This window comes from Siphateles boraxobius, unplaced genomic scaffold, assembly GCF_051911475.1.
Source record: "Siphateles boraxobius isolate OS27281-9 unplaced genomic scaffold, OSU_SipBor_1 7, whole genome shotgun sequence".
Taxonomy (NCBI): Eukaryota; Metazoa; Chordata; class Actinopteri; order Cypriniformes; family Leuciscidae; genus Siphateles; species Siphateles boraxobius.
Window position 1 is genome coordinate 8,852,240 of NW_027509197.1, and position 27,732 is coordinate 8,879,971.

General features: G+C 46.7%; 1 protein-coding gene across 2 annotated transcripts in view; it reads right to left on the bottom strand.

Moving 5' to 3' along the window:
• Nucleotides 1-27,732, bottom strand: part of col4a2 (collagen, type IV, alpha 2) — a 162,544-nt gene that overhangs the window by 73,490 nt on the left and 61,322 nt on the right. For both annotated transcript variants that reach the window (XM_077216667.1, XM_077216669.1), the window contains exon 4: nucleotides 25,801-25,881. In XM_077216667.1, coding sequence (XP_077072782.1) covers nucleotides 25,801-25,881 — 81 coding nt within the window. The remainder of the gene's footprint in view (nucleotides 1-25,800; nucleotides 25,882-27,732) is intronic.

Genomic DNA, 27,732 nt, shown 5'->3' on the forward strand with positions numbered 1-27,732 from the left:
TTATTTGACAAATAACACAAAAAACAAACAAACAAACAAACACTTAACCGGATCGAATGATGTATAACACTTATATGCAAGATCAAAACCCCGACCCCAGAGGGTTAAACTTTGAGACCATTCACATGGAGCTATTTAACCATGGATGATGCATAATCAATGACTTTGAGCAGGGCCGGTTGAAGGTACTCCACGATTACTGAGTGAATGACAAGGGCATCGAGAGAGTTGATTCATAAGACTTTTCTTTTTGAATTGCAGAATTTCAGAATGTTCTTGAATATGTAATACTGTTACAAACTTCAGTCACTTTATACTGAAATTTTATCTTTGATCAACTGTTTTTATTTGTTTAATTTCTTTCTTTTTTTGTTTACTTGAATAACTACTTGATAAACTCGTAGCAATGACTATTCAGTTGTTATATATAACCTATTTTTGTTTCTGTGGTACTGAAAATGGTTTTTAGTCTATTTTAGTCTAAAAAAATTATATTGTCTATTGTTACCATGGCAACTCAAATTCAGATATTGAAATTAGAAAGCAAAAGAAAACATATCATAATCACACAGGCAGGTGAACCTGGTAGAATTGAATGAAAACAGGTATATCTGTAAACCTCTCAATATATTCTGCAATTTACTAACTGGATATGTGAATTTGACCATTCAGCATAAGAGCCCCAGCAAAACTTCCATACATGGTGTTCTGACAAATAGATAATGTATTCTATGTTAATCACTACAGTTGCTTCATGTCACTAATGTTTCATGCTCATCCGGAGGTATATTTGGAAACCATGTCAGGGTTTGCATTTCATTTAACCTCCCACTGGAGCTGATTTTATTTAGTCTATGACTAATCTTCACAATGAAATATCTCCGGTTCTTGGGAAAAGCAATAGTCCAAATACACTTGAGGCTCTGGGACTGCTCCCACACAGATACAGCACATATACCCCCAATCCTTTTTTCATATGTGATCTCTATTTTTTCCCCGCGGTATTTACACAGTGTTGCTGACTGGACTAAAGGGCTGGAGTGGATGCCATGGTTCATTCTGTTGGTTTAGTAACAGATATCTCCCTTAAGGAAGGAAGGAATCCAAAACAGGATGGTGGAGAGATTCAGGGAGAGGCACTAAATGGGTGTCTGATAATGTCAAAATTTGAAGTGTCTTCCTTGTGTCATCCTTACAGTGGCCCAAAAAGTATTTGGAAATTTTAGCCACGCTTTAAACAATATGAATGAAATTGTATTAGATACAAGGTATCAAACCAAGAGTCATCCCAACCAAAAAAAAAAAAAAAAAATATCAGAACCATTTTACATTAAAGGAAGGGCAGGGAACCCTCCAATCATTGCATTTGGTCCGAATGCAATGATTGGACAAACATTTTTTGGTCCTAAGACTTCCACAGACGAGTTCTTAGTTCATTTCTAAGTTCACACAGGTGTCCCATCCAAGTAATCACAGGAGTAGTTCATCACATTACATATGAACATGCTCCGCCAACACTAGACAACCACAAAATGGACAAATACGTTACTTAATGTTGAAGGAACATTGTTCCATAACCATGTATTCCATTGTAACATGACATATTGATTATGTTATTTAAAACCTAACAAAATAAATTGGTGTGACATTTAGCATTGGCATTCATATCATTATTTTTTTGTTGCATAAGTGTCCCAAAGACTCTTTTTGGTCACTGTGTTTATACACAGTGGTGCTGACATTATTGCTAAAAATAGCTGATCTCTGAAATAGGTGACTAAATAAAGTGCCAGAGGTGCTCCATTTTCAACACATCATCTTAACCTCAGAACCCAGAGCTAAATAATAAAGCATGTGGGAATCAAAATTAAATATTAATCTGAAAATGAGCATTATATTTAACATCGTGCAATTCGCCTATAAATGGCCTACAGATGAAAAATGCAAACTGTGAAATACTATTACTCTTTGAAATTACTGTTTTCTTTTTAAAATATGTTTAAAAAAAAGTAATTTATTCCTATGATGACAAAGCTGTATTTTCAGAATCATTACTCCAGTCTTCAGTGTCACATGACCCTTCAGAAATCATTATTTATCATTACTAATCATTTACAAAATCAAAATGTCATGAAAAAATACAGCATTCAGTGGATGCCAGGGTATTATTATTATTATTATTATTAATTATTATAATTGTGCTTTAAAGTTAAAATACAGGCACTAATTGAGTTAGTCTGGTGGGTCTAGTTGTCTTTTTTGTTTTGTTATTTTGGACCTGTTCCTTTAAAAAAATTCCTGCACAACTGAACTGACCTTAAGTAAAAAGAAAAAAAGTAAGAAAGGAAAAAAGTATCATCAGCATCAACAACACACAGGCCAACATCTGCAGGCAGATGTTGAACCACTTGTCAGCAGTACTATTCGAAAGAAAAAAAGAAAGAAAGACAGAAAATAGCTGTTCTCTGAAATAGGTGACTAAATAAAGTGCCAGAGGTGCTCCATTTTCAACACATCATCTTAACCTCAGAACCCAGAGCTAAATAATAAAGCACTAACTGAGTTAGTCTGTTGGGCCTAGTTGTTTTTTTTTTGTTTTGTTATTTTGGACCTGTTCCTTTAAAAAAAATCCTGCACAACTGAACTGACCTTAAGTAAAAAGAAAAAAAGTAAGAAAGGAAAAAAGTATCATCAGCATCAACAACACACAGGCCAACATCTGCAGGCAGATGTTGAACCACTTGTCAGCAGTACTATTCGAAAGAAAAAAAGAAAGAAAGACAGAAAATAGCTGCTCTCTGAAATAGGTGACTAAATAAAGTGCCAGAGGTGCTCCATTTTCAACACATAATCTTAACCTCAGAACCCAGAGCTAAATAATAAAGCACTAACTGAGTTAGTCTGTTGGGCCTAGTTTTTTTTTTTTTTTTTTTTTGTTATTTTGGACCTGTTCCTTTAAAAAAAATCCTGCACAACTGAACTGACCTTAAGTAAAAAGAAAAAAAGTAAGAAAGGAAAAAAGTATCATCAGTATCAACAACACACAGGCCAACATCTGCAGGCAGATGTTGAACCACTTGTCAGCAGTACTATTCGAAAGAAAGAAAGAAAGAAAGAAAGAAAGAAAGAAAATAGCTGCTCTCTGAAATAGGTGACTAAATAAAGTGCCAGAGGTGCTCCATTTTCAACACATCATCTTAACCTCAGAACCCAGAGCTAAATAATAAAGCACTTGAGGGGTGGTGATGGCGCAGTGGATAAGACACATGCCTTTGGTGTGAGAGACCCGGGTTCGAATCCACTGTGAGACACCAATGTGTCCCTGAGCAAGACACTTAACCCCTAATTGCTCCAGAGGCATGTGACCTCTGACATACATAGCAATTGTAAGTCGCTTTGGATAAAAGCTACTTTTCAGCTAAACGAATAGAAAGAAAGAAAGAAAGAAAGACACTGTGCAGCCATGGTAAGTTCTTTGCTGACATTCTCCTGATAGCTGGCCTGGTCAGAGGATATATTCTACACAGATCAGCTACACTGATATCCTGTGTTTATTATACTTTTAATGTGTTTAGATTTGGCTTTAATTGGCCCAGATAGATACTCTTTTGGTGTCTGGCCCACGTGTTGCCACACGTGCCTCATCAAGTAATTCAATCCAGAGCTAAAGAAAGAAGACATGAAAGATTTTACAGTAAACAATTCAGCGAGTAAACACAGACTGTGGATGAAAATTTTTCCTCCCATCGGTTTTGGTTCATTCTGTTTTCCAAATGCCTTGTGTTTACAGTTTCCTCCATTAACACGTCTATGCGAGCGCATGAGATTCACGTGTGTTGGGAGGCCTGGTTAGGCCCCTCACTTTTTGAGGAGCCAGAGGCACCAGCGCCGTTGCCTCAAGATTCAGGAATGAGCCCTCTGAGGCTCGGCTTATGAGTGCAGACAGGATCCAGCTGTAATATAAGTGAGAATGAAGCTGGGGAACTGTGCTATGGGAAGAGCTCCACCAGACAATCAATAACATCATACGGACACATTACCTTTCATATCCTAACAGACATGCCCATGGGATTCAAAGACCTGGTTTATAAAAGCAAACGGCTCTTGAGCTGGAAATATCAAGTTTCCTTTGAGGTAATCATGAAATGTTTGTCATTTTAAGTAACATGTTATTACATCTTAGAGTAGTTCAAGGCTGATGGAGTGATGATGGCTACAGTACCACACGTTTGAGTGGCAACGAGTTAAATTCATGTAACTTTTTTACATAACAGGAATTTTAAGTAACTCTCACTTGTCATGTTAAGCTTAGTTGACTGCATTTGTGACATCATTTTGATGACCACGAAAAAATGATTTTGGCTCATCTCTCGTTTACACTTACAATTGGAAGTAAATGAGGCCAATTTCTAGAGAAATTAAAAGCAGAAATGTAAAACCAAAAATGATATAAAAAAACATTTATTTTACAGTTATTTTAGGTGTTATGTTGTCTTGCCAATGAAGTTGTAAAAAAAAAAACAGATAAAAGGTTAATTAGCATTTCCCCCCACACTGAAATCAAATTAGCACATATTATTCAATCTTGTGTCTTCAAAAGTGCTAGTCCCCATCTGACTTTTCAGGCTATGGGACAGACAATACTGCACAAAGAAAACGTCTACGGTTACGTATGTAACCCTCGTTCCCTGAGTAGGGAACGGAGACGTTACGTCGGATGACGACGAATGGGGTTTCGCTTAGAAAGCCTATCAACTTTGAGTATTACAAAACGAGCCAATGGCAAAGAAATGCCATGGGTCTGCGGAATTTGCATGGCGTAACTCCGCCCCACCTCGTGGGTATAAAAGGAGGAAGCCGGCAGCAAGCAGATATGTTTCTTCGCTGAGGAGCCAAGACTGAGCTCAGGCGATCCCCGCGGTACAGCGGAAAGTGGCAGGCAGACGTAACGTCTCCGTTCCCTACTCAGGGAACCAGGGTTACATACGTAACCGTAGACGTTCCCTTTCGTTGTCACTCCGAGTTACGTCGGATGACGACGAATGGGGTTACCAGTCTAATCACGCCACCTTCTCAGCTGTCTTCCAGTGCCCTGCGTAAATCGAGATCCCTGTCAGCCTGGACAAAGGACTCCATTTATCACAGGAATACCATGGTACACTGGGAAGCATATCCCAAGCTTAGGGGAAGTATGCAATTAATGCCAGCCCGGAGGGGGGGGGGCTTAGAGAATACACATATGACCCGAAGGAAGCATATGGAAAACACTGGGGTGTCCAGCCGCAGGTGGAATATTTCAACCCCAGGGGTGGCAAGGTGGCTTGCCAAGGGAAAGACACACGCTCAGAGAGGCTTACAGTGGAAATACACATGTGGGGGTCGCTCAGAGGAGGGACCATGCACACGGGAGGCACCTAGCCGACGCGCAGGCAATAGACACTGGCGCCGACGTCAGGAGTGCTGGAGGAGCTCAGGGCTTTCGGAAAAGCTCACCTGAGGAAAATATCGCACGTATCCAGTCCGTGGAGTGGAATGGCGAGCAAGCGAAGACACCTGAGCGGGTCCGGTACTAGCTGGTTGAAGCGAGTACACGAGAGGACACAGGCTCCACTCGGAGATTATAGAATCTGGCGAATGTGTTAGGTGTCGCCCAGCCTGCAGCTCTGCAGATGTCTGTTAGCGAGGCGCCATGCGCTAGAGCCCAAGAGGACGCCACACTCCGGGTGGAGTGGGAAGTCACACCAAGGGGGCACGGTCGACCTTGCTGCTGGTAAGCCAAAGCAATGGTGTCCACTATCCAGTGAGACAACCTTTGCTTGGAGAGAGCCTTTCCCTTCAGCTTCCCACCATAACAGACAAAGAGCTGGTCTGAGGTCCTGAAACACTGCGTTCTGTCTACATAGGCGCGGAGAGCGCGTACTGGACAGAGCAGTGCCAAGGCTGGGTCTGCCTCCTCCGAGGGCAGCGCTTGCAGGTTCACCACCTGGTCCCGAAAGGGAGTGGTAGGAACCTTGGGCATGTATCCGGGCCGGGGTCTCAGGATCACGTGAGAGGAAGCCGGCCCAAATTCCAGGCACGCTTCGTCAACGGAGAATGCGTGCAGGTCCCCAACCCTCTTGATGGAGGCCAGTGCAACCAGGAGCGCTGTCTTCATAGACAGGAACTTAAGCTCGACTGATTGCAGGGGCTCAAAGGGAGCACTCTTCAGGGCAGTTAGAACCACTGAGAGGTCCCAAGAGGGAACGAGAGGAGGACGAGGAGGATTTAGTCTCCTCGCTCCTCTCAGGAACCTGATGACCAGGTCGTGCTTCCCCACCGACTTACCTTCGATGAGGTCATGATGTGCGGCAATGGCGGCAACATACAACACTGATCGAGCATCTCCGGGGGTCTTCTCGGTGAGAAGAGCACCAGTTGACGAAGAGGTTCCACTTCAACGCATAGACGTGTCTCGTGGACGACGCTCTAGCGGAAGTGATGGTAGCCACCACCGCTGGTGGTAGGGTACTCAAACCTGCCTCGTCCCATCCAGGAGCCACACGTGGAGGTTCCAAAGATCGGGACGAGGGTGCCATAGGGTGCCCCGTCCCTGAGAAAGAAGGTACTTCCTCAGAGGGATCGGCCAGGGAGGTGCTGTCGCGAGGAGTACTAGTTCGGGGAACCAGGTCCGGTTGCCAGTAAGGGGCAACCAGAATGACCTGCTCCTCGTCCTCCCTGACCTTGCGCAAAGTGTGCGCAAGAAGGCTCACTGGGGGAAACGCATACTTGCGGCCCTGCGGCCAGCTGTGCGCCAGAGCATCCGTGCCGAGCGTGCCCTCGGTCAGGGAATAGAACTGGGCGCAATGGGTCGAGTCGTGAGAGGCAAACAGATCTATCTGCGCGTCCCCGAACTGGTCCCAAATCAGCTGAACCGACTGGGGATGGAGTCGCCATTCTCCAGGGAGGGGCTGAAGCCGTGAGAGCTCGTCGGCTGCACAGTTCAGCGCTCCGGGAATGAAGATGGCTCGAAGCGACCTCAGATGCTTCTGACTCCATAGGAGGAGGTGGCGAGCGAGTTGTGACATACGGTGGGAGCGTAGACCACCTTGATGGTTGATGTACGCCACAGTGGCGGTATTGTCTGAACGGACTAGTACGTGTTGACCCCTGAGCAACGCCCGGAAGCGGTGCAGGGCAAGGCGTACTGCCAACAACTCGAGGCAATTGACATGCCACAGCCGCTGGGGTCCTGTCCAGGAGCCCGCAGCAGCATGTCCATTGCACATGGCGCCCCAGCCCGTGGTGGAGGCATCTGTTGAGACAACAACATGCCGGGAAGCTCGTGCCAGGGGGAAACCGAGGTTCGCCCACGGGGTGAAGAACTGACGGCAGGTCGGAGTAACTGGTACTCGGAACGTGCCGTGTTGCCATGCCCACCTCGGGACTCGGTCGCGAAGCCAAAGCTGAAGCGGTCTCATATGAAGCAATCCGAGCGGCGAGACCGCGGCTGCAGATGCCATATGCCCCAGGAGCCTCTGAAAAAGTTTCAGTGGAACCGCACTCTTGCCCTCGAATTGTCTTAGGCAAGTCAGCAGTGACTGCGCGCGCTCGCTCGTAAGCTGCGCGGACATGGCGACCGAGTCGATGTCCATACCGAGAAAAGAGATCCTCTGCACGGGGCAAAGTTTGCTCTTCTCCCAGTTGACCCGAAGGCCCAGACGGGCTAGGTGCCGAAGCACTAGGTCCCTGTGTTCGCAAACCTGATCTCGAGAGTGAGCTAGGATCAGCCAGTCGTCGATATAACTCAGGATGCGAACCCCTTGTTCTCGAAGGGGAACAAGGGCCGCCTCGACGACCTTCATGAAGATGCGAGGAGACAGGGCTAGCCCGAAAGGGAGAACCGCGTACTGGTATGCCTGCCCCTCGAAAGCAAACCGGAGGAACGGTCTGTGTCGAGGAAGAATGGAGACATGAAAGTAGGCGTCCTTCAGGTCGATCGCTGCAAACCAATCCTGGGGCCGTATGCATTCGAAAACGCGTTTGGCGGTGAGCATCTTGAACGGCATCCGGTGAAGGGAGCGGTACAGCACGCGCAAGTCCAGGATTGGCCGTAACCCACCGGTCTTCTTGGGGACAATGAAGTAGGGGCTGTAGAAGCCGGACCTCATCTCGGCTGGAGGGACAGTCTCGATTGCACCCTTCGCCAGCAGGGTGGCAATCTCTGCTCTCATGATAGGGGCATTGCCACCAACCAAAGTGGAGCGGACTCCCCTGAAGCGGGGAGGAGACCGTGCGAACTGAATCGCATAGCCGAGCCTGACGGTACGCACGATCCAGTGGGACAGACGGGGAAGCTCTAGCCAGGCTCCCAGGAACTGAACCAACGGGATCATGCGAGCCACAGGCGTCCCCCCGGAGGGGCAGCGAAGCGGAGTAACTGGCCCAGATGTGGACGGCATAGCGGCCCGGAGAGGGGGCACAGTTAGCAACCGCGCCCTGGCAGAGGGGGCCAGGGGAGGACCAGGCTGGTCGTCCCGCGGGGGCCTGCTCTGCCAGGGGTCTGGCGACAGAGGGGGACAGCGGCGAAGCGGTCCGTGGACGGCACGCCATGTCAACCACCTCTGGGACAGAGGGGGACGAGGAGAGCACGGCTTGTGGGCGGCGCTCTGTGACGTCCGAGAACTCTGTGCTCAGAGACGGGAGAATCAGCTCTTTGGAGAATAAGGATTCTTCCCCGGCCCTCCCCGGGGAAAGGAGTGGTCCTGCTACCAACTCCTGGAAAGAACTGAGTCCCATCTCTGAGGAGCCCAACTCAAGAGCGCCGCTTAACCCGGCGTGTAGCGGGGTGCGGGGCTGGAGAGGACTGTGGCGTCCGACCGCGGCCTCCAGAGCCGACCCGGGTGAACGGGCGGGGTGGGAGCCGCGGGAGGGCGCCTTCGGCGGTGGGCAGACGAGGGATCTGAGCGGACGGCGGGGCCGTCGGGACAGAATCAACCTCAGTCTGCTCCATCGCCGAGGTGCCCGTCTCACGAGCGCCGCTTAACCCGGCGTGTAGCGGGGGGCGGGGCTGGAGAGGGCTGTGGCGTCCGCCCGCGGCCCCCAGAGCCGGCCCGTGAACGGGCGGGGTGGGAGCCGCGGGAGGGCGCCTTCGGCGGTGGGCAGACGAGGGATCTGAGCGGACGGCGGGGCCGTCGGGACAGAATCAACCTCACTCTGCTCATGGGCGGCTGAGAGCTGTTGGGCAAGCCCTCAACCGCACCGCCGAAGAGGCCGACCTGGGATATGGGAATGTCGGACAGACGGGTCCGCGCGACATCCAGCACATCAGACAGGTTCAGCCACAGACTGGTGAGCATCACCTGACCCAGGGAGCGTACGGCCACTTTCGTCGCTCAGAGAGCAAGGTCAGTGGCGGCGCGCAGCTCAGTGAAGAGCCCTGGGTCAGTCCCGCCCTCGTGCAGGTCCATGAGCATCTGGGTCAGGTGGACCAGCAGAATGACCATGGCATGCAGTGAGGCGGCTGCCAGTCCCGTGGCGCTATAGGATCTCGCCACAAGCGTAGACGAAAAACTACAGGCCACGGGCGGGTGCTTAGGATTGCGCCGAGAAGAAGCACTCTGAGGACACATAGCATCGCAACAGAGCGTTCAGCCGGGGGAACCCCAGTGTACCCATGGGCAGCGGCCCCATCGAGGGGAGGAAAGGCGGATGAGATCAGCGAGCGGTCCCGAGAAGACAAGGGGGTCTTCTTGGACTTCGAGATCTCATCATGCACGTCCGGGAAGAGAGGTATTGGGGTTTGCCGTGGACGAGGGTCGGCGGCCTTACCCAAAACCCATCGTCCCAGGAAAGCATGGTCGTCATCTCCGGATCAGACTCAGGCACAGCCGTATGCACACCGGAAGGTGGCAGCTGTGACGAGCCCTCACTTCCAGAAGACTCAAACCCACCTAGTGATGCTGCAACAGACATGGCATCTTCCTCTGTAGCTTCAACTGAAACACGCGGGCCACCAGAGGGTAGACTCGCGGGAATCAGCAGTTCACTAGCGGGCACCGTCATTGAAGAGGGGGGCTGGGGACACGGACACATAGTCGGCGCCTAGATCCAGACCGTAACCCTCAGGTCACCCTGGCCACCAGCCGAAGATCGGGGGGGTGGATGAGGGGACTCTCACTCTTGCGAGTTCACCGAGTCTCGACCTATATATGACGCGATGATCACGTTCCCAGCGAGAACATGAGTCACCCACGAGCGCTGTTCAAGCATGAACAAAGCCCAAACACACTAGACAGCGCTCGTGCCCATCAGAGTCCGATACCAGTCCGCTGCAACCAGAAATGCACGGGCGAGCCGTCTTTAAAAAGACGTGCCACGTGTAAGCTCTTTTAGTGAGAGAAAACTCAAGTGTTGAAGCACCCGGGGAGAAACGCACCGACTGGCAGACCACTGCAACAGATCAGCAGGAAGCACGCTCTCGCCGTAGATCGCCGTCACACCAACACTCGAGGTACTCGTTTGTAAAGCTGACAATTCAGAGATGGCTTGTGGAGAGAATAATACACTTGGCTCCGAAGCGAAAACATATCTGCTTGCTGCCGGCTTCCTCCTTTTATACCCACGAGGTGGGGCGGAGTTACGCCATGCAAATTCCGCAGACCCATGGCATTTCTTTGCCATTGGCTCGTTTTGTAATACTCGAAGTTGATAGGCTTTCTAAGCGAAACCCCATTCGTCGTCATCCGACGTAACTCGGAGTGACAACGAAAGGGAACAGGTATTTCAATACTCACTAGTTCTAATATTACACAAAAAAAAAAACAAGTCAACTGTCAAACGCCCACAAGCTTTAACTAGAATCAAAACTATCTGTGTTGGTTTATCCAGTAGCTGTTTGGTACATCACTTAGCTCGCTTTATGTCTTCTCTCTCACAAAATAACCTGCCACCCACTCCTGTCCCAGCTGTGCTAAAACATTGCTCACCAGCAGACCAACTGGACAACCAAGGCCCGAGATTCACACGTGGGTGGACGGAAGGCCCGCAGCTTGATTCTTGAGTCTTACACACAATAGTCAATTGAGGGAAAGGATCCATTGCTGATTTGGCCACCAAAATACACCACAAACAGAGTATCATGTCATTTCAATTCTTCCACTGGATCATTTGTAGATTCCAGAAGATGCCAGTATCATTAGCAGTCCTGAAAAAAATGTGATTTGAGTGTTACCAACTTGCAGACATCGTTGAGGGGATTGAGGGGGATTTATTTGATAGGGAACATATGTACACTGTTGTCGAGCTACCAACTGCTAAACAAATAATTTATATGGATTTTCCTAATCCGTTTAAAGAAATATTCACTCTAAATACAAAGAGAGTGAGAGAGATAACATGACCTGATTCTATTCACTATGAAGACATGAGGGACTAAACTGCTCCTTCCTGTATAAATAAATAGATTATTGTTATCTCTCAAGAAGAGAGGGAGAGAAAACGGGTTATTTGGCAAGCAAAGGGATGCTAAAAAATGGAAAATTATACAATCTTGGTGCACCCGTACCTGAGCAATAAAGCTCTTCACATTAGACAGATAAGATAAGATATGATAGGATGAGACTGACTGACTGTAAATCCCTCCAAAGCAAGACTTCCTCTACAGGAAATGTGCTTCTACTAAGACAAGCAAACAGATGTTTCAAACATACGTCAAACCTCATGTGCATCTTTCCAGCGGCCTTCAGCTTGGTTCCTTTCAAGTCATCAATGTTGATTACTCTTAGATCACTGTTTAGACTGCCAACCGAGTGGAAACTACAGGTCTAATTCCTGTGTTGAGACTAAAACAAAAGAGCCATGGCCTTTAGTAAAACAGGGGCATCTTTATCATAGCCTTAGTAGACCACTTATATCTAAAATGGCTGGAATATAGGGTTTACTACTGTACTCTGAATGTCATTAAGTTATTTACAAGTCCCTTATGACATATTAGACAAAAGTAATCATACATACATTTTTACAACTCAAGGTCCCTTTTTTTTTTTTTACTTTCTAGTACTGTATATTGTGTAGTTTAATGGAAGCTAAAGGCCTATGAATCTATTTTGACCTCTAGATTTTCTTCTTTGACACTAGAATTTAAATAGAGAGGAATGTTTGTCAAGACAGGAAATGTCAAAACAATATATTATATGTCCTTAAAGGAGACTAATCATCAAAAATGCACAAATCCTTGGCTGGACAGAAGAAGAGGCCAGGATAAGCATTCACCATTAGGAATTTGTTATGAAAACTTTTTCAATGAAGTCGTTAGGGTTTGTGTTTCCAGTGAAACAACAATTTACTAACAATGCACTAACAGGGTTTTGGCCAGTCTATATATATATATATATATATATATATATATATATATATATATATATATATGAATGAAAAAGCCATGAAGTCTGCAAGTTATTAAGGCTGTGTGTATTTTGCATACTTGTGCACTTTAAAGAGAGATTTAAAGTATGATGGCTGTAGGCTGGTGTACTGTAAATACTTAGCAGTTGTCAACTGCTGGGTGGGCGGGCGGATTGATGGATGGATGGATAGACAGACAGATATATAGATCTCGATGCTGTCCCACACTAGTAATAACAGAGACAGGACTGTAGTCTCTTGTATGTGGGGGCAATGCTTTTCTGTATCCATGAAATTAATTGCAGTTGTTAGACCCACCCAACTAAAAGTAAAAAAAAAATCTCTCTGTGCCCAGTTGCATCTTGTGTTTCTCCCTGTCTACAATAATCCTTTTGTTTGTCTATGTGCTCTTTACATCTGAAGAAACTTTTTCCAAGACTCTACCAGCTGAATATGGAAAGGGCACAGACAAAGTGGAAGATAGAAGGGGTGATATTTAAAGGAAATAAAAAAAGTCCTTTGAGAAACAAGAGAAGAAAAGTCTCTTTCAGTATGGAGGCATGAGGAAATGAAGATGGTATTCGGGAAATACTTGGGTATCTGTTTGAAGGAGGGAAACAGAGAAAATGTTAAATAACGTTCTAAAAAAAAGAAAGATATCAAAATAATAATAATAATGCTGGCTGAATGAATCTCATAGAGTTCCAGTCTTCAATATAAATCCATTTTTAAAGTAGTGAGAGTAAAGGCATGGACTAGAACGTGTTTGATTAAACGGACAATGAGAGCAAACAAGCAGTTCAACAGATTTTTCCACTGAGTCAGACACAGGGAATTCAAGTACTCCATTACTTCTTCCTCTCTCACACAAACACATGGACGTCTCTGAAAAGAGACCTGGAACCTATTTACCTGGAACATGGATCCATTTATAGAGAATCAGATTTTTGCCCACAGCCAAAAAAAAAAAAGGAAAATAGTAGCAATTGTGCCTCTTTCCCAACAACAAGAAACGATCATACGAAATTATCTGTTGAAACGTATCGTATTACACCTCCATCTAAAAAAAAGAAAGCTAACTGTCCTGTATGTGTGTCTCTTATTCAAAACAGTGATGGAGTAGTGAATAGTGATATCATTTTCTTCACTAAAGTGTAACATTTAACATCCAACTAAAAAAAATCTAAACTCACATGAAGAATATTGCTAATATGGTTATTTTGGCTGGCAGGCACTACAGGTCCATAGTATCTCTTAAAATATCTTCACAAAGTAACAGCCAAAACAGAAAAAAAACCAAAAAAAACATTAGATAAATAATGCTCCTTTATAGAACACAATAGAAATGTGTACAAAGCTTATCATATAAAATGGTTGATTTAAAAAAAAAGTGTTTGATACTTATGTTGGGGAAACGGGAAAGAAGCAAAACCAAACAAAACTAAACTGAACCAAAATAAACCAAAAAACAAAACAAAGCCCTCAAGGATTCAGTTAGGCTGTGCAGTGCCAATACAGTTACATTCATAAAATTTGCAAGACAATTTAATGTGTTTACTATGAACCATTGGATGATCCAAGAAGATTCATTTGACAATTTTTCTCTGATAAAATACCACTGCAAATAAATCTAGATCATCGAACTACTGTAGATGTATTACTTTTTCTTGTACAAATAAACACTTTAAGTTGTATTAGGCCATACAAATAATCATTTAAAATGTCCACAGTTCCTCTGGCCAAAAATATATCCCTCAACTTAAATGTTGCAAATAAAGGGCCCTGTCATTATTACACAAATTAGTTTCACGTTTATTTCCCGCTGGCCTCTCATGTCAAGGCCGGACAGAGGAGGGGTCACAAGGGACCCAGTGGGAGACATGAACTGTGTTCAGACATCTGTGAGGCTGTTTTTTCCTATAAACATCATTTATGAACACATATATCAAACTGAGGACTACACAAATAGTGGAAAAGTTGTGTGTTTGGCTAAAGAAAGATGCTGACAGATCCTGGAAGGAAACAAAACTGTGAAATTTGATAGTAATTTTGTATGGAGTAATTTTTGCTCTCTTTTGAATTTTTCCGCCACAATGCTGGAGAGCAGCAGGTGGTTGCCATGGTGTTGCTAATGAGTTTTTAGGTTGTTGTTATGGAGTTGCTAGGGGGTTCTGAGAATTTTCAAGACATTTTGTCTTCCGTGAGTACTTAACTGCAACCTGAAAAAACAACAACTATTTATTCAGCTATGCTCTCACTATTCCTCAATCCTTTCCTATTCTATCCTGTGCTATCCTGAATGATGTCTGGAACTTTGTATTAGTAGCACTTCTCCTGTTTATTGCATTTTTAGATTAATTGCTTGTTGTATTTTTCAGTTGTAAGTCGCATTAGATAAAAGCACCTGCTAAATTATCAAATGTATGTAAATATTCTGGGTGGTTCCTTACATTTAGTTCCTGTATATGGCTAATAGCACAAAAAATATCAGAGTGTAATTGGTTTAACATTATGAATCCTGTTGTGCATTACATCTATAAATCAAAGTGAAAAGCTGACTTATATATAACAGAATGTCAGACTGAACAGAAATATGACTTCCCTTTCAAGGGAACTCGAGCTGCGTCAAGCTGTGGGAACGCCTCTGCGTGTGTGCGTCATGAAGCACGTATGGAATCAGTCCAAGGGAGAGACGGAACGTCATAGGCGGGTGACGTCATCGACCAGGAAACTATAAAGCACCCCCAAAACACAAGCGCGACAGCTTCTTTGCCTTCAGTAAGCACTATTTTTGTCTGTCACTAAGCAGGAGTTTCACTATTTCAAAAAACTATATATATATATATATATATATATATATATATATATATATATATATATATATATATATATATATTATATTGAGAGACAATGGCGAGCGAACAACAATTTAAGAAGTGTGTTCCTCCCTGCTCGCGCTATTTAACGAGCGGGGATACACACAGCTTATGTGTTGTTTGTTTGGGAGTGCAGCATGCCCAGTCAGCTCTCGAGGGGGCTGATTGTGAGCATTGCGAGCGTTTGCCTCTTAGAACGCTCCGCTCCCGCCGATCACTCTTTGAGGAGAGTGGTCCGGTTCGCGATCCCCGCGGATCGGGTGCCGCTTATGCCGAGGCTGAGCGGCAACGTTATTCGTGGGGATCGCAGATGGATCTAACAGCGGGGCTTGAGACGGGCTCTGCCCTATCTCAGCCCTTACCTGTTAGATCCAGTGCCTCAGTCTCGGGTTTGGAAGCACGCTCTGCGGTTTCTTCCCCCCGAACTGAGGCCCCAGTACTGCAACTATCCAGTTCTGAGGATCTGGATGTTGTTAGTCTGGATGCGGGAGATGTCGATGATTCGCCATCTCGCTCTCCAGAAAGTGAGGAGCTTATGGAGGTGCTCACTCGTGCTGTTTCTAAATTAAGCATCGAGTGGCCAGCTGTTAGGCAGGAGTCTAGAGAAAAATCTAAATTAGATGAAAGATTTTTGCCTTCCCGTTCTCAATCTCCACGCCGGTGCTTGCCCTTCTTCCCTGATCTCAACACAGAGGTTTCGAGATCGTGGAAAACATAATCGTGGGAGAGAGGTGTTCACCGCATTACACGGTGCCCGCTCTTCTTCGGTGCCCTCAGGGGCCCGTTCTGCCAACCCCGCCTTCATGCCGGGGCACAGACGGTCCCAGCGAGCGCTTTCCCGAGGGACGCTCGCCCCCTCTGAGGAGGGTCTCAGAGCAGTTAAGCCAGTTGTTCCTTGCCGGTGCGCCGTTACAGGGCGCTGTGTTTGCTGCTCAAGTTACACCAGAGGCCAGTCTCGAGAGACTGGTACCCTTAGTAGTATTTCTGGCAGAGTGGAAAAGCCTTCCAAAAATATCTCAGTGGGTTCTGCACACAGTAGAAAAGGGTTATACTATCCAATTCAGGTGTCGTCCACCAAAAGTCAGAGGGGTTCTGCCCACAGTGGTGGGCCCCGAGCAGGCTCTGGTAATGGAACAAGAGGTGAAAGCTCTCCTTCAAAAGGGGGCTATAGAACGGGTACCTCCTCCCAGGTTGGAGTCAGGTTTTTACAGCCGATATTTCATCGTTCCAAAGAAGGATGGGGGGTTGCGTCCAATTTTAGATATGCACCTGTTGAATCGCTCGGTAGGGAAGCTAAAATTCAAGATGCTCACTATCAAGCAGATCGTGTCACAAATCAGATCCGATGACTGGTTTGTCACGATAGATCTGAAGGACGCGTACTTCCATATTTCCATCCTTCCACAACACAGGATGTTCCTGGGTTTCGCCTTCGGGGGCGAGGCGTACCAGTACAAGGTTCTTCCATTTGGCCTAGCTTTATCTCCCTGCACTTTCACGAAATGCATGGATGCAGCTTTAGCGCCCCTGAGGTTTCAGGGCATTCGTATCCTCAATTACATCAACGATTGGTTGATTTTAGCTCAGACAGAGCAGATGGTGGTTCAGCATCGAGATGTTGTTCTCGCTCATATGAGAAAGTTGGGGTTGAGGCTGAACGCAAAGAAAAGTGTATTATCTCCTTCTCAGAAGACCACTTTTCTGGGTGTCGTTTGGGATTCGATCTCGATGCGGGCGCGACTTTCTCCGACCCGCATCGCTTCGATTCTTTCAGCTATGAAACAAGTAAAGCTAGGCCAGCTACTCACTGTAAAACAGTTTCAGAGACTGTTGGGTCTGATGGCAGCAGCGTCCAACGTTATACCTTGCGGCCTGTTGTACATGAGACCACTGCAGTGGTGGCTCCGGACCAAGGGATTCTCCCCGAGGGGAAATCCCTTTCGCACGATCAAAGTCACGCGGCGCTGCCTTCGTGCTCTGGTCATGTGGAAAGAAACCTGGTTCCTATCCAAAGTGCCTGTGTTGGGGGCTCTTTGTCGTCGCGTAACGCTAACGACGGATGCTTCCCTCACAGGGTGGGGGGCGGTCATGAGTGGTCGTCCAGCCCAAGGTCTGTGGCAGGACCATCATCTATCATGGCATATAAATTGTCTAGAGATGTTGGCGGTGTTCCAAGCTTTGAAACACTTCCTAGCAGACCTCAGAGGTCATCATGTGTTAGTTCAGTCAGACAAAATGTCGGTGGTCTCGTATATAAATCATCGGGGGGCCTGTGGTCGCGTCCACTTTACAAGTTGGCCCGTCAGATCCTCCTGTGGTCCCAGGGGAAGTTACGGTCTCTGAGAGCTATGTATCTTCCTGGTTATTTGAATGTGGTAGCAGACTCGCTGTCGAGGCAGGGGCCGAGGCCGGGGGAATGGAGGCTCCACCCCGAGGTGGTGGAGCTCCTTTGGTTGAGTTTCGGTTGCGCCGAGGTGGACCTATTCGCTTCCAAGGAGACAACGCACTGTCATCTGTGGTTCTCCATCAGTCAGCCAGCCCCTCTGGGGCTGGACGCTCTGGTACAACCGTGGCCGAGGTCACGTCTGTATGCATTTCCCCCGGTTGCTCTGCTACCAGGAGTTCTGGAGAGGGTTCGCCGGGACGGGGTCAGCCTACTTCTAGTAGCCCCGTTCTGGCCGGCCCGAGTATGGTTCGCGGACCTAATATCTCTTCTGGACGGCTCTCCCTTGGAGATTCCGATCAGGAGGGATCTACTCTCTCAGGAGGGCGGTACGATATTTCAACCCCGCCCAGAGTTGTGGAAACTGTGGGCTTGGCCTCTGAGGGGGCCCAGCTCATAGAATCTGGTCTCTCAACTGAGGTTGTTGAGACCATCCTTCACTCCAGAGCTCCGTCCACGAGGAAGTTATATGCCCTGAAGTGGAAACTTTTCACTTCTTGGTGTGCAGAACACCGGCAGGACCCAGTTAACGGCCCAGTGGGTGCAGTGCTGGAGTTTCTGCAGGAGCGTTTCTCTGCAGGGTTATCCCCCTCCACACTAAAGGTGTATGTGGCGGCACTAGCTGCTTTCCATGTCCCTTTCATTAGAGTTTCTCTTGGGAGACACCCACTTATAACTCACTTCCTTCGTGGCACTTTGAGGCTGAGGCCTGCAGTTTGTACGAGGGTGCCGACTTGGGATTTGGCCATTGTACTAGAGGGCCTTTCTTTGGCCCCTTTTGAACCTATTGAGGAAGTTTCTGAGAAATTTCTCACGTATAAAACTCTTTTTCTGCTTGCAATCTCCTCACTTAAGAGAATCGGAGATTTGCAGGCCCTGTCGGTTGCACCCTCGTGCCTGGAGTTTTCGCCTGGTATGGTTAAGGCTTTTCTATACCCTAGACCAGGTTATGTCCCTAAGGTCCCTACTAATGCTGTTTGACCTACAGTGCTGCAGGCTTTCTATCCTCCTCCTTTTGTCTCATCAGATCAGGAGAAACTTAACCTTCTCTGCCCGGTTAGGGCGTTAGACGCTTACGTCCACAGAGCTGCCCTGTGGAGGACATCAGAACAGTTATTTGTGTGCTTTGGGCCACCCAGGAAAGGGTGTCCCGCGTCTAAACAGAGAATGAGCAAGTGGGTGGTTGAGGCCATCTCACTTGCTTATAAGTCGGCTGGTCAGCCTTCACCTTTGGCTGTACGAGCCCACTCTACTAGGAGTATGGCTGCTTCTAAAGCATTGTTGTCAGGAGTATCGCTAAGTGATGTTTGTGATGCGGCTGGGTGGTCCTCACCGCATACATTTGTTAAGTTCTATGAATTGGACTTAAGTTCCACTCCTGGGGCGCAGGTGCTCTCGTCCTCTGTGCGCTAGTTTCCATATGACGGTCATTTGCTCCTATGGCGACATGGGTATTGGCGTTCCCACAGCTTGACGCAGCTCGAGTTCCCTTGAAAGGGAACGTCTCGGTTGCGTATGTAACCCTAGTTCCCTGATAGGGAACGAGACGCTGCGTCATTTTGCCATACTCCCAGCATGCCCGTTAGCTCTTCCTTCAGGCCTATCAGAAGCTGTCGCGCTTGTGTTTTGGGGGTGCTTTATAGTTTCCTGGTCGATGACGTCACCCGCCTATGACGTTCCGTCTCTCCATTGGACTGATTCCATACGTGCTTCATGACGCACACACGCAGAGGCGTTCCCACAGCTTGACGCAGCGTCTCGTTCCCTATCAGGGAACTAGGGTTACATACGTAACCGAGACATTTTCTGTTGTGTGTCATGTGCGTCAGAACTACAAACAGGGAGTGTTTGTCTACAATTCCTTCCCTTCTGTGTTTTCATTTATGTTTAACAAAAGGAAAAAATGTCTTTTGAATGAGTGCACTTTACCCTCAGCAGTCTTGGCACTTATTATATGGCTCAACTGAACAATCAAACCCCTTTTCCTGTTCCTTTACAGTGCAGGAAAAAAAAGAAAAGACAACTGAACTGACATCTCAAGTCATACTCACAAGGCCCTTCATATCCTGATGTTTTCTAAGGAATGTATTTCCTCTCTCCTTCACCCTCCCTAAGGAGTTTTACTTTTACAACAGATGACGAGAGGTCACAGATTTGGTGAGCAAACATGTCTTGTACAGCCGGAAGCACTGTCAAACACCTAGAATTCAATCTGAATAACTGTAAAAAACCGAGATCTTGAATAAATGAAAAAAAAAAAAGACATCCAACTTCAGTGCTTGTGTGTGTGTGTGTGTGTGTGTATGTCTCTGTGTGTGTGTGTGTGTGTGTGTCTGTGTGTGTGTGTGTGTGTTTAGTGTAACTTTGTGTGTGTGTGTTTAGTGTAACTTTAGTGCAACTTCTTTAAAGTTGCTATGTACTTTCAGTGAACATAATCAGTTCATAATAAGTTCAACAAACTAAAAAAATTATGTTTCAAGTTCAATAGGCCTGCGTACTGAAATAAAGCTTTATGTATTCTTGATGTAGTTAGTTTGGAAGTGTTGTACAAGATAATATCAATATTATTCAGCATTTATCCATTGAAGTATTACATTTTATTTACTGCATGCAACTGCAGGATTATTATGCAAATTAGATTGTTTCATTATATTTTAGGGATGTGCATGAGTCCTTGATACTCGGAAGTGACATCGACGATCGATCATGAAAACGATGATCGCCATGACTTCAAAAAATACATTTCTTTTTTTCTGATTGGTTATTGTGGCATTTTGGGGCTGTACCTGAGGTCTGATTGGTTAGCATTGGGACAGTATGCCTTCCAGACCGGCGAAATAAAGTTAATTGAATGTGTGCATTGATGACTAAATCACTTTGATCATGACAATCCTGTTAAGTGCAAGTGCCAATCTGCCATATACATAACATCAATTCTTTGCGCTTTAGTTGCCAGTGTTTCAGCGTTACACATTCAGACAAGCACAGTCAAGTTCACTAGCACATTCAAATCCTTTTGTGCAGATGTAAGTTACTTTTATAGTGTATATATTTGATTATATTTTGTATATATTTAATATATGATGCCTTTGGTTGAGTTTATTAACCTGCTAGGAAAACGCTTCAGTTTACCGGTGTTCATTGACCCTTCAGCATCTGCTCAAATGGAAATGTTTTGACATTATTGACTGTGATTGGGTTTTTTGAGACAGTAACATTTCTTTTAGATGTTTTTTTTTTCAAAAACGTCTACGGTTACGTATGTAACCCTCGTTCCCTGAGTAGGGAACGGAGACGTTACGTCGGATGATGACGAATGGGGTTTCGCTTAGAAAGCCTATCAACTTCGAGTATTACAAAATGAGCCAATGGCAAAGAAATGCCATGGGTCTGCGGAATTTGCATGGCGTAACTCCGCCTCACCTCGTGGGTATAAAAGGAGAAAGCCGGCAGCAAGCAGATATGTTTCTTCGCTGAGGAGGCAAGACTGAGCTCAGGCGATCCCCGCGGTACAGCGGAAAGTGGCAGGCAGACGTTACGTCTCCGTTCCCTACTCAGGGAACGAGGGTTACATACGTAACCGTAGACGTTCCCTTTCGTTGTCACTCCGAGTTACGTCGGATGATGACGAATGGGGTTGCCAGTCTAATCACGCCACCTTCTCAGCTGTCTTCCAGTGCCCTGCGTAAATCGAGATCCCTGTCGAGACTGGACGAAGGACTCCATTTAACACAGGAATGCCAAGGTACACTGGGAAGCATATCCCAAGCTAGGGGAAGTATGCAATTAATGCCAACCCGGAGGGGGGGGGGACTTAGAGAATACACATATGACCCGAAGGAACATATGGAGAACACTGGGGTATCCAGCCGCAGGTGGAATATTTCAACCCCAGGGGTGGCAAGGTGGCCGCCAAGCGAAAGACACATGCTCAGAGAGGCTTACCGTGGAAATACACATGTGGGGGTCGCTCAGGGGAGGGACCATGCACACGGGAGGCACCTAGCCGACGCGCAGGCAATAGACACTGGCGCCAACGTCAGGAGTGCTGGAGGAACTCAGGGCTTTTGGGGAAGCTCACCTGAGGAGAATATCGCACGTATCCAGTCCGTGGAGTGGAATGGCGAGCAAGCGAAGACACCTGAGCGGGTCCAGTACTAGCTGGTTGAAGCGAGTACATGAGAGGACACTGGCTCCACTCGGAGATTGTAGAATCTGGCGAATGTGTTAGGTGTCGCCCAGCCTGCAGCTCTGCAGATGTCTGTTAGCGAGGCGCCATGCGCTAGAGCCCAAGAGGACACCACACTCCGGGTGGAGTGGGCAGTCACACCAAGGGGGCACGGTCGACCTTGCTGCTGGTAAGCCAAAGCAATGGCGTCCACTATCCAGTGAGACAACCTTTGCTTGGAGAGAGCCTTTCCCTTCAGCTTCCCACCATAACAGACAAAGAGCTGGTCTGAGGTCCTGAAACACTGCGTCCTGTCGACATAGGCGCGGAGAGCGCGTACTGGACAGAGCAGTGCCAAGGCTGGGTCTGCCTCCTCCGGGGGCAGCGCTTGCAGGTTCACCACCTGGTCCCGGAAGGGAGCACCTTGGACACATATCCAGGCCGGGGTCTCAGGATCATGTGAGAGTAAGCCGGCCCGAATTCCGGGCCGGGCAGTTAGAACCACTGAGAGGTCCCAAGAGGGAACGAGAGGAGGGCGAGGCGGATTTAGTCTCCTCGCTCCTCTCAGGAACCTGATGACCAGGTCGTGCTTCCCCACAGACTTACCTTCCATGAGGTCATGGTGTGCGGCAATAGCGGCAACATAGACCTTCAGGGTGGAGGGAGACAGCCTTCGCTCCAGCCCCTGTTGAAGGAAGGAAAGCACAACGCTGATCGAGCATCTCCGGGGGTCTCCTCGGTGAGAAGCGCACCAGCTGATGAAGAGGTTCCACTTGTACGCATAGACGTGTCACGTGGACGACGCCCTAGCGGAAGTGATGGTAGCCACCACCGCTGGTGGTAGGGTACTCAAACCTGCCTCGTCCCGTCGAGGAGCCACACGTGGAGGTTCCAGAGATCGGGACGAGGGTGCCATAGGGTGCCCCGTCCCTGAGAAAGAAGGTTCTTCCTCAGAGGGATCGGCCAGGGAGGTGCTGTCGCGAGGAGTACTAGTTCGGGGAACCAGGTCCGGTTGGGCCAGTAAGGGGCAACCAGGATGACCTGCTCCTCGTCCTCCCTGACCTTGCGCAAGGTTTGCGCAAGAAGGCTCACTGGGAAAACGCATACTGGCGGCCCTGCGGCCAGCTGTGCGCCAGAGCATCCGTGCCGAGCGTGCCCTCGGTCAGGGAATAAAACTGGGCACAATGGGTCGAGTCGTGGGAGGCAAACAGATCTATCTGTGCGTCCCCGAACTGGTCCCAAATCAGCTGGACCGACTGGGGATGGAGTCGCCATTCTCCAGGGAGTGGCTGAAGCCGTGGGAGGTCGTCGGCTGCACAGTTCAGCGCTCCGGGAATGAATGCTTCTGACTCCATAGGAGGAGATGGCGGGCGAGTTGTGACATACGGCGGGAGCGTAGACCACCTTGATGGTTGATGTACGCTACAGTGGCGGTATTGTCTGAACGGACTAGTACGTGTTGACCCCAGAGCAACGCCCGGAAGCGGTGCAGGGCAAGGCGTACTGCCAACAACTCGAGGCAATTGACATGCCAAAGCCGCTGGGGTCCTGTCCAGGAGCCCGCAGCAGCATGTCCATTGCACATGGCGCCCCAGCCCGTGGTGGAGGCATCTGTTGAGATAACAACATGCCGGGAAGCTCGTACCAGGGGGACACCCGCCCTGAGAAAACTGAGGTTCGACCACGGGGTGAAGAACTGACGGCAGGTCGGAGTAACTGGTACTCGGAGCGTGCCGTGTTGCCATGCCCAACTCGGGACTCGGTCGCGAAGTCAAAGCTGAAGCGGTCTCATATGAAGCAATCCGAGCGGCGTGACCGCGGCTGCAGATGCCATATGCCCCAGGAGCCTCTGAAAGAGTTTCAGTGGAACCGCACTCCTGCCCTCGAATTGTCTCAAGCAAGTCAGCAGTGACTGCGCGCGCTCGCTCGTAAGCTGCGCGGACATGGCGACCGAGTCAATGTCCATAACGAGAAAAGAGATCCTCTGCACGGGGCAAAGTTTGCTCTTCTCCCAGTTGACCCAAAGGCCCAGACGAGCTAGGTGCTGAAGCACTAGGTCCCTGTGTTCGCAAACCTGATCTCGAGAGTGAGGCTAGGATCAGCCAGTCGTCGATATAACTCAGGATGCGAACCCCGTGTTGCCGAAGGGGAACAAGGGCAGCCTCGACGACCTTCGTGAAGATGCGAGGAGACAGGGCTAGCCCGAAAGGGAGAACCGCGTACTGGTATGCCTGCCCCTCGAAAGCAAACCGAAGGAACGGTCTGTGTCGAGGAAGAATGGAGACATGAAAGTAGGCATCCTTCAGGTCGATCGCTGCAAACCAATCCTGGCGACAGATGGGGACAGGGGCGAAGCGGTCCATGGACGGCGCGCCGTGTCAACCGCCTCTGGGACAGAGGGGGGCGAGCAGAGCACGGCTTGTGTGCGGCACTCTGTGTCGCCCGAGAACTCTGTGAGCTCAGGGAAGAGGGGATTGTTTCTGTTTTTAACCACATTAGGTTTCAACTGAAACACGCAGGCCACCAGAGGGTAGACCCACGGGAATCAGCAGTTCGCTAGCGGGCACTGTCATTGAAGAGGGGGGCTGGGGTCGCGGACACATAGTCGGCGCCTTGTTCCAGACCGTAACCCTCAGGTCACCCTGGCCACCAGCCGCAGAGCCGGGGGTGGACGAGGAGACTCTCACTCTTGCAAGTTCACGGAGTCTCGACCGTAATGACGCAATGGTCATGTTCCCACAGAGAGAACATGAGTCATCCACGAGCGCTGCTCTAGCATGATCAATGCCCAAACATACTATGCAACGCTAGTGCCCATCAGAGTCCGATACCAATCTGCCGCAACCAGAAGTACACGGGCGAGACATATTTAAAAAGACGTGCCACGTGTAAGCTCTTTTTGTGAGAGAAAACTCAAGTGTTGAAGCACCCGGGGAGAAACGCACTGACTGGCAGACCACTGCAACAGATCAGCAGGAAGCACGCTATCGCCGTAGATCGCCGTCACACGAACACTCGAGGTACTCGTTTGTAAAGCTGACAATTCAGAGATGGCTTGTGGAGAGAATAATACACTTGGCTCCGAAGCGAAAACATATCTGCTTGCTGCCGGCTTCCTCCTTTTATACCCACGAGGTGGGGCGGAGTTACGCCATGCAAATTCCGCAGACCCATGGCATTTCTTTGCCATTGGCTCGTTTTGTAATATTCGAAGTTGATAGGCTTTCTAAGCGAAACCCCATTCGTCGTCATCCGACGTAACTCGGAGTGACAACGAAAGGGAACGTGTTTTTCAAACACAACCAGCAGTGTTAAATATTTTTTTTGTCATATTTTTTCAAATGTAGGCCTATGTTTTAATTAAAATTGTTTCTCATCATGGCTTGGAAACCGTGCAGGGATGTCACTTCATAAAGTAGATCAAAAATACAGTTAAGTGCAAGATGTGCAGCGCCAATACATAACATTAGAATGAGAAAACTATAGAATGTTGAGAATTCTTCATGATTTATTAGTTGCCCGTGTTTCAGCACGTAGTCACGGGAAGATTGCATCCACAACATGAGTAACACTTTCTGACTATTGCATAACTTAGTTCAGATTCACTTGCATTTGGGTCTTTTTTGTGCAGATAGAAGTTGTAATGTTAGGTTTATTGTGTGTATCTAGGATCTCAAGTAGGATGTGTCATATAGAAAATGCTTCAGGTTACTGGTGTTCATTCACTCTTCAGCTTCACCTGGATGTTTTTCTTTTTCAAAAATATTGATGTATTATCAATAATCTACCAGTGTTGTATTTCTAGTCATGTTTTCATATTTGATGATAGACACACACTTAAAATCCAACACAATAGCACTGGATGGATAAAGACACTTAGGTTGGGCTATAAGACAAACGTACTTGTTGGGCTATAAGACAAACGTACTTACCCTCGCACCCTTCTCAGGATAACACTGACACCCTCCGCTGCAGTCTCTTCCCCCACATGGTCCACTGCTCTTCTTCACTCCCTAAGAGAGAAAAGAAAAAGAGTGAAGACAATGTTAAATGGCACGTTGAGTTGGTTGGTTTAAAAGTTTGCTCAGTGCCATCAGATGTTAAGCCATGTGAAATGACACATTACATTTGATTCACAGCATATTTAGCCTTAAAACAACAGACAAGAATGCTGCAAAGTTGTGATGTGCTAGAGGCTGTCTCTGTACTGTCGGTTTCTCTAATGTGGCAGCTTGATGTGAATCTCCATCATGTTCCAGACACTGTTGTGACTCTGCAGCTGTGCTTGGTGAAACTGAGTCATTCAACAGACCATCATTTATTTGTTTATTTCTTTTCCTGTTCATTTAGAGGACAAGATCATTTTCAAAAACATCCATGAGAATGTAAAATATTTAACTTACCAAAGGTACAAATATATATATATATATATATATATATATATATATATATATATATATATATATATATATATATATATATAAATAAATATATATAAATACACACACACACACACACACACACACACACACACACACACACACACACACACACACACACACACACACACACACACATATATATATACTTATAAATAAATATTGTTCTATTTTTTTTGGAATATAATTGTTGGTGGTTTGATTTAATTAAAACTGACAGATTTCAACTTTTTTTTCTTGTGTTAAGACAACATGAAAGCTTATATATATATATATATATATATACATACATACTTATAAATAAATATTATTCTTATTATTTGGAAAGATAATTGTTGGTAGTTTGATTGAATTAAAACTGACAGATTTCAACTTTTTTTTTTCTTATTAAGACATTAAAGCTTTTAAAATGCCTTCATCCTTTATCTTTGTTACCTTTCAAATGCATTTTATGTATAGATTATATTGCATAACCCTAATGCCAGACCCAATCAATTTTTAAATATGGAAATTCATTATGAAAATATGAATTATTATTTTTTAACTAAAATAATCTGAATAATCACGCTTAAAACTTAATACCCATCTTTAAATGTCCTTCAAAGCATGACTATAGTTAGTCTAAGTTAGCTATGACATTTCACCATAAAGGAAAGTTAATTTATAACATACATAACATTAACCCATAACAGGAATTCAGTTAAGGGGGTCTGTAAATGACTGAGCAAATGAATACATGATTTATTATTCTCTTTGCAAGAGAGGGGACCTCATGTTTTGGAGGGTCTCATTCAGTGACGGCATTATGTCTGCTCACACCTACACACGGCTGAAACAGCCCTGTGTGTCCATGAAACCTTTAAGGCCAAGACAAAACTGTCTGCGACAAAATGTTTCAGAGACATTCTGTCTTGTTCGTCTGATATGAGAGGCTGGACAAGCAACAGACAAAGGCCACATTGAGCCTCCTGCCTCGAGTCACAAGGAATTATTTTTGAATAAGAACTCAGAAACATTCATGATCCTCTAAAGACTAAAGATATATGTCCTTCCTCTCGAATATTCATACTGCAGAGCCCAGATTTATAATACACATTTTAAACATTTAAATATGTATCAAATATGTGGATAAATAGTGGATAGAAGATAGTGTAACAAATATCAACCACTAAATAAGTTAAAGGTGTGGAACTGCTATTTTCTCTGAGCAATGTTAGTCCTGAAACAGTGACTCCATAGGGAAGGATTGTCTTACAGAAGGTGGGAAAGATGACGAACTAAAAAGCAGCACAAACGTCAAGGCAACCTAAACAATAAGTGTAAGACTGGCCAGTTTCAGTTTATTGCTAAATAGTTGATGATTGCAGCAGACGATGAGAGGAGTATTGTGTTCTATCCTGTCCCCCCCCCCCCCCCCACGCTTTC